The 10455-nt window shown below is 38.5% G+C and overlaps 1 protein-coding gene across 1 annotated transcript in view; it reads left to right on the top strand.

Moving 5' to 3' along the window:
* The window catches only part of GPHN (gephyrin), a 142398-nt gene that overhangs the window by 25339 nt on the left and 106604 nt on the right, over nucleotides 1-10455 (top strand). The window contains exons 2-3 of the mRNA XM_018571950.1: nucleotides 3513-3575; nucleotides 5496-5538. Of these exons, the coding sequence (XP_018427452.1) occupies nucleotides 3513-3575; nucleotides 5496-5538 (106 nt within the window). The remainder of the gene's footprint in view (nucleotides 1-3512; nucleotides 3576-5495; nucleotides 5539-10455) is intronic.

Below are 10455 nucleotides of genomic sequence, written 5' to 3'. Positions count from 1 at the left end.
GGAGCTTGCAATGTAAAATCTAAATGACATTACACTGATAGCCCAGATTACTTTCCCTTGCCTGAGTTGCAACACTCCTCATAGTCCTTAACCCCTTGTGTCATTGCTACAATGTCCATCTGCCGGACCTTAGGTATCTGGCTCAAGGATACGTCCTGGTTCCAGTCTTCACAGGTCCCTCTGTCCTCCAGCAACTGGAGATGATGCCCCAATCTACTGCATTGATGGGTTTTTGGATATTATTTCCCTAATTTCCAGATTTAACCTCTTTTCCATGCACATGCCTAAAACCATTTGGCTCAAATGTTAATTTGTGGAGCATCAGTACAAAAAACACTGTTTGCATATACCCTTTGAGGATGAATGCCGCTTTGGGGAATCACTGGACAACTTTATTAAGGATGTCACCCAGGGTAAGAATACTGTTTTACCTCAACAGAAGAAGGCTAAGCCTCAGACTAGTAAACCCTATACCACAAAGGCTAAGAAGAGTTCCTTTAGTTTCTCCCAGACCTCAAAATCCACAGCTAAATCCAAAACTCAGTTTGGCCATAAATCCTGTACAGCTAAATTCTCCAAGCTTGATAGCAAATCCTCCTTGCAATGAGGGAGGGGGGCCCACTTGTCAAAGTGGGGGGATCATCTGTTTGCATTTGCAGCTACGTGTTCCTGGTTTATTTTAGACGTTTAGGTCCAAAAAGCACATACCAGAAAATAAAAATTGGCAGGCAGACTTCCTCTTCCTTAACGTTTGGACTGCAAAGAGTAGTCTCTGCACAACTAGGTGTTTTAAGACATCTGCCGCCACTGGGGGGACACCGGACGTGGACCTTCTGTCTTCCATGTTCAACATCTGGAACATGTCTTTCGTCCATTCTAGGGATCCTCTAGCCTTTGCAGTGGTTGCCTCGCAGTGGTTGCCTTGTTGAATTTTGTGTGATTAGTTCAATTTGTCTACTCTCACTCACAAATTGCCTTCCTCATGGCCATCACCTCTGTGCCACAATTTTCTGGGTTGGCAGCCTTATCCCGTAAAGAACCATTTATTGTGGTTCAAGATTGGCCTAAATCTTCTTTTCTTCCAAATCTGGTCTCCTGCATTTGCTTTAGCTAGAATGTTGTTCTCCCAACTCTGTCATCCCAAAGAGATTTTTCTCCACTGACTAGATGTATGCCCTGTTTGTGTCTACTTCTTAGCTATAGCTTCTATTAGACAGACTACATCTGTTTTTGTCATTCCTGAGGGTCCCTACAAGGGACAACCTGTTTCTTGTTCCACTATCTACAGGTGGATTCAGAAGCGTATTATTCTAGCCTATGGAATTAATGATACTGTCCAACCTTACCCTGTCTAAGAGCACTACACTAGATAAGTTAGTGTTATCTGGGCTTTTAAGCATTAGGCATCTGTTTCTCAGATTTGCAAGGCTGCCATTTAGTCTTCTGTTCACACATTCATCAGGTTTTAACAGAAAGATGTTCAGACCTCATCTCATGTCAGCTTTGGTTGTAAGATTCTTCAGGTGACTCTGTGAGCTCTGTTGAGTCTCTTCTGATACCTGTTGTTCACATGGGCCTATTAATATTTGTTACTGTTTTGCCCACCCCTCAGTTGGACTGCTTTTAAACTTCCCAATGTACCTGAATACTGAATTTTTAACATTAATGGTTACAAATTGCACAGGTGAGTGTATATTTTCTCAACTGAGGCATACTAAAAATCCTTACAGAACAACTGTGTGACAAGTCAGGCTGGATGCCTTGTCTCTGCTAAGTTTAGAACAGATTTGTTGCACCAAATTAGTTTTGAGGACTTGATAAAAGACTTTACAAGGTTTTAGGTTTCAAGTGAAAACTTACTGTGTTTTTTTAGTAATAAAAAGGGTTTTGAGTAAAAAATGTTTTAACTTTTTTAGAGTGTTAACAGAAGGAAGAACATGGGCTGAGGCAATCGTTCCCCAGTTCAGTCCCTGCTGTTCATCCCTATTCTCAAAGGGGCCAAACAGCAGAGAGTGAATAGCCAACTCAGCATTTGGGGGCTATTGCGAATAACGCATACAGCAGCCCTTCGGTTCGGTTAAATCCTTCGGCAGCTTAGTTAATAACTCCCTTAATGTCTTGTCAGTTAAGCAACGCAAGGCTGAGGGGAGCACCATTGATGGGCTGTGCTTAGGGCATCATTTGCCCTTAATCCTGTCCTGGCTTCAACTTTTTGAACTCTTTTTCTTTTTTATGAAACTGCAGTTATCCCATTAGGACCTAGTTGATAGTAGCCAAGCAAATTCTTAAATTCTTCTTCTAGCACTCCCCTACCCACCAGCCCATTTCCCTAGCCCCATAACTTAATCTACCCCAGACCATCTTACTCAGTTGCTTACTTGCCTCTGCCTTACAACTGCAACCTCCTCTCAGATTGCTTTTCTCCAGGCCTAAATCTTCTCTTGAGTGCTGGCTGGCTGTACCTGTGCGTTTTATCCGACATAAACTTGAAGGGGCTACACTTGATATGCTAGGATTTAACCCCAGAAGAGGCAACCACTGTCGGGCAGAGATAAGTAAGCACCTGGGTGAAGAGAGCCTGAGTTAGGATAGGTTAAGGGGCTAGGAAGGATGCCCTGGTGGGCTTTTGTATATACGTGAACATAACCTTTAAGTCTAGAAATGTTAAAAGGACTAAAGTATTATGGCTCTTTCCTGTAAACATTTTAGTTTACCTCAAATTATGGACAGATTTTTCACATTTATAACAAAACTTTTGAGATGCATTAAGATATGTTATTCTAATAGATTTGAATTCTTTTTAATGCATTGTTATAAGCGAATTTTAGCTTATGTTTGTAAAAAACAGAACCTGCCATGTGTACTAGTTATGAACGTTTAACAAGACATGTACTGTAAGTTTTGTGCACTGACTGTTAAGATATGTAAATAATTTGACGTGTTCATTTTGGGACCTTATGGATGCATCCCTGCTGTGACAGAATCTTGTGGTGATTCCATATTTCAGTATATGTTAACATGACTGAAAATGCACGGTATTCATATGTTGCTTGTATTCATGCAATCATTACAGACATTAACTGACTGACTCATAGTGTAAGCACCTTGGGTAAATACAATTGTACAGAAAATGTAATGCCCATTCATTTAAAATAAACTTTATTATGCAATTTTACAACGTATTGTATCTCACTGTTACAAAAGTATTTTCTACAGAATTATATTTTTTAAGACTGCTTCATTGTTTTGTTCCTTTTTTTTGTTTATTTTGTAATGCAATGCAACAAGTTCCATTTTTCATCAGCAAATAGAAGTTGAATGCCATGGTAAATTTAAGTGTATTCATTCTATTCCAGCTCATAGTAACAGCCACCATCAGAAAACTGCTTTAAGATCGACTTCAAAAAGTCAGGATTGTTAGCTATACTGTTACCCAACTTTTCTACTACTTGATGCAGCAATTTTAAGTGTCTCTGCTTATTTTCGATCTTTTGTTTTTGTCCACGCAATAGCTCCACTATAAATTGGAAGGGCTTAAAGATGAACTCAGGAGGAGTAGAGGCTGCGAAACAAGAGTAACTATTTCTGATCAAAGGAGCTGCTTCCATTCGCAAAAAGATGCTTTGCGCTATGAGTTTGAGCTCCTTACTATACTTTGTGAAGATTCCTGACTTCCATTTTACTTCCTTTAGAGCTGTCTTTTCACTAACATTTTTCTCTTATTAGCTTTTCTCTTGTGTCCTTTGGATATCTGTTTTTTTTTCCACACTAGTTCTTTACTAGTCTTACTTGTTTATTTTTAGGACTCATTTGTGTTGTTCTAGATTCATTTCACATTTCTAAATGTGTTAATTTAAACCACACTCACATGTTCTGCACTTCATATGTACTTGTCCAGTCATGGATGTCCATAGTTTGTAGAAAGTGTTATTTTGAAGGTGTAGTTTCTTTCATATATCATGATTCAATGCCACCAGCACCTTACTGACATTTTTTGTCGTCTGTCCTGACTTGGTTCAGGTTATGTTTTGTAAATTGTATATAGCACATACCTAATAATTTATATCTCATTCTCTCAAAGGATGTGCAATGTATTGACATTGCAGTTTTCTTGGGAAATGTGAAATAGTAGCTAGAAAGTGGCTTTAATTATACCAGTTCTCTTAAATTACTCAGTAAACCTAAAATGCAAACTGGGTTATATGGGTAAAATCTGTATTTAGAAGAATATCAGGGGCTGTTCATAACTGAAAGTATCAGGGAGCAACCTGTGATCACTGGAAGCACATTTTTTTTTTCAGACAAGTAATTAATTTACTACTGAAAAAATACTGGAATATTTATGTGAATGTTATTAGCATCTGTATGTGTATATGAGTCAACTTGTACTTGAGGATTAATGACTCTTTAAATAAGGAGGAAAGCCTTAAAATGCTTTTATTACACTAATATTTTTCTCTAATAGCATTGTTTCCCCCATTGTAGAAACCACATTGTCCCTTACTTCTGAATTATTATATATTTTTATATTTCAAATTTAAAAAATAGTTTCATAACTTTTTGACTTTTGAAAGAGACATAGAATTTGTTATTGTACTTGCAACCTTTTGAACCCAGCATTTTCTATTAAAAGCTGATGCCCTGTTCCCTGATTGATACATTCTCTAAATTGTTATATTCACTTTCAATGCAAAATAAATATTTTGATCATTTCTGGTCATTTGTTGATTTTAGAGATATGTATGTCCTTTATATTCTGTGAAATTCTGTATAAGTTACCTTAAAAAAGTTCAAATGTAAGTTTAAGGAAAACAAATCTGAACCAAACCAACGATATGTCATGTTTATTAAATGTTTTTTGTTTTATTTTCAAACATTGTTTTTCCAGGAAGGACAATCATAAACCACCATCAGTTGCAACATGCTGTCATAATTTGTTCCATTACAGCAAGTAGGCTGTATTGCTTGGTAGAATTCAACTGTTGTGTGGTTGTAATTATGTATTTAAATTTATGGGCTGGCTTCTGTACAACAGACTTCCTGATATGTAAACCTAAGATTCCAATGTGCATAAATTGAAATCTAATCAATCCATTTTAGTCAACAAAACATGCTAACAAGAACAAGGGTACATTTTGGGGGTTCTTGACCTCAAAAGAGGCTATATAATATTTTAAAATTATTGTTATTTTGCACATGTTTCTGAAAATTTTCAAAAATTCAGTTATATTGCTTTGTTGGATTTACATATCCCTGCAAGCAGTTCTAAATTTAATCTGTTTAAATTATCATATTTTACATAGATATCACCTTGTGTTTCTAGTTCCTAAGCAGTAAACGATCATTTCTAGGAGCCTGCCCATGAATTGCCTTTTTTGCTAGAAGGGCTGCCGCACATTGCTGGGCAATGCGTTTCAAGTCACTATGGCATTTAAGGTCATACACTTGTGTGTATTCTGCTGCTTTTAGTGATATACTTGTTGTTGTCTTTGCAGGTCCAGTCTAGATGTAGCAGCAAGGAAAACATCCTCAGAGCAAGTAAGTAAAATATTTCAAGCTAAATTGTGCATGTATTGCTTAAAGTTTTTACTTTGTGTTACTCCTAAATTTTAGACAACATCTAGGGCACTAAAAACCCAATCCAGAAATAGCCACACTCAAAGGGTCTTTACAGAAGATAAAAGTCTCTATACATACTGTTTGTTTCTCCCCATGTGTGCTCAACCCCTATCGCGTTTAACCATTCTAACTTACACATACAGGGTTATTCACAAAAGGGTGAAGAGTTTGGAGAAGGCAGGAGAAGTGAACAATCTTGGACCACAGAGCTGAACTGGAAAGTGAGGAGAATTTTCCCAAATCAGCTATTTTGGCCTGGATTGTTCACTTTTCCAGCCTTCTCCAAACTCTTCACCCTTTTGTGAATAGCCCTGATAGTGTATTTAAGTCAAGATTTCAGATTTCAATCCAAAACAGAATTTATGACTTAATAACAGCAATTTTCTTGTCCATTTTCAGAAATTTTGCAAACACAAATGGGGAGAAAGTGCAGGGCCCAGATGTACGGAGTTGAGGGAGACCTAGCTACACAGATAGACTAAAGGCTGTAATTGCTGCCAAAAAGTGCATCTATTGAATACTAATTTGAAGGGAGTGTAATCCATGAATTTGTGTTTTTCCATTGAAATTCATTAAATTGCTTTGGAAAGATCTGTTCTCACTTCTGTTATGAAATATTGTATTTATGTTAATCAGCAGAACTTTAAAAAAAACACTACTGAATATGATTCAATGTTTTACTACAGTAATACCTAAAAGCTTCCAAGGGATCATTTAAAATTTTTAAATTTTTAATAGGAACTGTATATGTCCATATCCTAATATGCTCATCCTAGAATGGGTTCAGCTAAAAGAAGAGACCAGATTTATTGCATTGAGTTCTTTTTCACAAAAGCTGAATTGTTTGGAGCAATCAGGGCTGTGGAGGGAGAACTATGAGGTGAGTGATTTTCACTCAGCCTCATAGTTATAACCGACCTGTGACAATGAAACTGTCACAAGTCGGCTCAGTAGATCGGGAAGTGAGCGAACACATACCAGGGCTTGCTCACTTTTCGATCCTATGCCGGCAGAGAGCCATGACAGGGGAGGGACCGGATTCCCCCCTCCCCTGTCCGATCCTCCAGCGCTAACTGGCGGAACGGATGGGGGAGGGGGCGGGTGCAGCTGGCTCTGCCTCTAGATAGGCAGAGCCAGCTGTCACTCACGCAGCTGGGTGAATCCAAACATAATTGTCGGGTTCTGTCTCGGCTGCGGCGTCTCAGTATACCGCGAGCTGTAGCTCGCGGTATACTGAGCTTTGGGTGATGGGAGGACGCTAGTTTGTGTCCTCCCGTTACCCTTAGGAGAACTATGGGGAAAAGCCCTAACCCCATAGTTCTCCTTTAAGCAATGCTAAATTGAGTTTGCTTTTGGAATACAATTTTGCCTTTCACAGACCATCAAATTCAGATATTTAAAAATATGTAGGTGGGGCCAGTTGGTGCCCTGAGCAAAAGCCAAGTTAGGTCCTATATCATGCTGCAGTTCACACAGTTTCCTGACATATATGAAGTCCCATGATCAGTTGAGTCTCCTGCTGTCCCTATAGCATGAATTAAGTCCTCAGCACTAATTATTTTTTGTAAGGCAGTACCAACTCTACCCACCTCCTTGTCATGCACAAGAAATAACTTTGCCTCCTGATCTTTCTGGGTCTGCAGTGTTTTTAAGTGGACCTCCTATGTGTTTTTAATTTACTGTATAGTATAAGGATTCCACAAAAAAGTAGACTGATAAAGGACTCTCAAATAGAGGGTGAGGTAGATACCTATGTCTGAAACCTTACACCTATCTCCTACAATGGACATGGACTTTGTTACTGTAAATGCATGCAGTACTTTTTTTTTGTAGTTCATCAGATTATGTGTATTCAACAGTAGTCTACTCAAATAATTGTTACATTTAAGAAGTACATTTTAGAATTAAAATTTTGTAGATTTGTCATTGTCAGGACGGGATGCAGACACTTCAGTCAGACTATATAGTGGTGAGTGACTTCAACTTTCCCTTAAGGCAAGTACACCTGCCACTACCCGGATGCCTCAGTACTTAAACTATGTACTGTGACTGTATAATGTCTTAGGCAGGACACAGGTACAGAGCAGCAGAACTGTTTGGCGATGGAGGACATGACAAGAGTGTTCCAGGGAAAGGCTTAGGTCAGGACTGGCAACAGACAGAGAATATTCCAGTGACATGCTGAGGTCAGGACTGGTAGCAAGACAGGAACAGGTTTCATGATATTCAGATATACATAGACTGGATACAGGCTCATGAAGACAGAGCAAGGCAAACTATCACAAGCCCTTGGGTTGTGATAGTAAAATAAATAAAATGCCAGGCTCATTAGCCCACAGCTGACAAAGTAATCATGGAACTATGTTGAGGGTGTATCGCCAGGCTCATTAGCACACAGCTGATGAAGTAGTCATTGAAAGATGCTGAGCAACCACCAGGAGGAGCTTAAGGCTGCAATAGGCATAGGAGCATTAGACATGCTCCTAACAGTCATATAATTTGAACACAGGTTATTTCTAGCAGTACCATGAGTAGATATAATGGGCACACTGATGCAGGGTCCCTGTTAACTGTTTTAAAATGTTGGCAAACCTTTTGTATAATATCTCTTTTTTAATTTTTTATATAACAATATAAACATCCTGTTACGAGACTTTCCCAGGAGGAAATCCAATCGGGGACAAAAAACATAAGAGAAAAAATATTCATAACTTTTTTCTAAAACAACCACCACAAATTTGCCATTAGTATTAAAACCATTCTTCCCTCTAAGGGTCTCCGCTAAAAAAGCAAAGAAAACAACAACCCAAAATCCCTCCCAACCCTAAACCAAAAAAAAACCCCAAACAAAATAGAAAGAAAAAAAAAGGATATTTCACAGTCTCATCATCTCCTTCCCTCACTCCTCCCCCCTCCTCCCCCCTCCTCCAATGGCCATGCAGATGAACCTCACATTGCTGATAAGCACATGAGAGTGATGTCAGACTTTATCCATAGGTTCCATGTTCCCATAAATTGTGGGTACCTATCCTGGGATTGCGCTACTAACTCTGCCACCTTTCTTAAGACCTCCAATATCTAGCTATTACAATTCTTGCAGCAAATAAAAAAAATTGAAATAAGCCTTTCTTGACTTCTTTAATTGGTCCTGGGATAATAGTCAAGAGCGCAATCTCAGGTGTAAAATGTCCCTGCACCTTAATAAAATGTGCTCCTATTTTGTAAACCATTTCCCAGAAAGGTTGAATCACTTAACAAGACCAGCATATATGTAACATAGTACCTTTCTCTGCTCCACATATCCAACATCGATCGGATATGTTTGGGAAGATCTTATGTAATAAAATGGGGTATCTGGACCATGTTGTCAATATCTATCAAAATCAGTCTGTAATACTAGTTAAAACTGCAGCTCCATATGTGGAAGACCTACTCCCCCATCCTGTCTATGCATTACTACATATCATGTCTTAATCGTGGCAAAGTAGATCCCCACAAGTATTTGATCATAGCTGCCCTCAGGGTTCTAATCGGATTTTAATCAGAATAGTTTGAAATAAATAAATAAATCTTGGTAAGATATCCATTTTAATTAGCTCCATCCTTCCCATCCACAAATGCATTTTTGGGCCCCAACTATTTAACCTATGCTGCATCTCTACCAATAATTTTGCATAGTTCAATTCAAAAACATCTGATTCTCGTAGTGCCATCTGCACCCCAAAATATTTAATGCTTCGCTCCCTCCACCTGAACGGGAAACCAGCCCGAATAGCCTCCTGCTCACGTGCAGGAAGTGCTAAAAATCCATCTATTCAGATTTTGATCATATACTAATTCGTCCAAACAGCTCTATTTCTTTTAACAATTATGGTAAACCTATGAGGGGTTAGAGATATAGAGGAGCAGGTCATCAGCAAATAAACTCAATTTGTGCATCCCATCTCCCACCTTCATACCCTGTATGTCTTCGTTCATCCTAATAGCATTAGCTTAATGCTCCATAGCCAAGATACTGTATATAATAATGGCAACGGGGGCATCCTTGACGTGTCCCGTTATTTATTTTAACAGGTTGTGATAGTAAGCTGCTAATTGTTACAGTCGGGTAGGAATAAAGCGCAATCATTTTTGTGATAAACGAATGTGGCAGACCTTTTGTGGGTGTGAAGAACAAAGTATAACTACCTTAAAGTGACATTAAACCCTCAGATTTTTTAACATAAAACAATAGTGTAATGTGTGTCTTACTGTAATCCATGGTTGTTGCCCTTCTCTTTGCTGCTCTTCCTTTTAAATCTGTATCTGTTCTCATGCTGGGCAGAACTTCTGTTTTACAGCAGACTGCCTTGTCTCAGGAATGGATATATGGTGTCTGTGTATTGGTTTGTAACCTGAGCCAGCACTACAGGAAGAGGCCCTGAGCTGCAAAGGGAAGTTCTCCCCAAGCATGAGAAGACATGAGGATTTAAAAGGAAGAGCAGCAAAGAGAAGGGGAACTACCATGGATTACAGTAAGGCACACATTACAGTATTGGTTTATGTTAAAAAATCTGAGGGTTTAATGTCACTTTAAGAATTTTTTTTTATTTTTTACACATACATACTAAAATCTAACTTTTTGGATAGAAAATTACTTTAACCTCCCTGGCGGTATGATTATTCAGGATTTTAGGTACCAAAAGCGGTACATTGTTTTTCAAGCAAATATGTTGTTTTACATTGTAGGCCTGTAGTTCTTAGTAAATCCTAGGAATAACTCACCTAAATCTGTCCAAACAAGAGTCCAGTAGACATTCCAGGTATGATAAAGTTTGAAACATGAAATTAAAAAAT

The sequence above is a fragment of the Nanorana parkeri genome, unplaced genomic scaffold (assembly GCF_000935625.1).
Source record: "Nanorana parkeri isolate BGI_ZX_2015 unplaced genomic scaffold, ASM93562v1 scaffold1876, whole genome shotgun sequence".
NCBI lineage: Eukaryota > Metazoa > Chordata > Amphibia > Anura > Dicroglossidae > Nanorana > Nanorana parkeri.
Note: the sequence above shows the minus strand (reverse complement) of the source record. Positions and strands in the feature narration are given on the sequence as shown.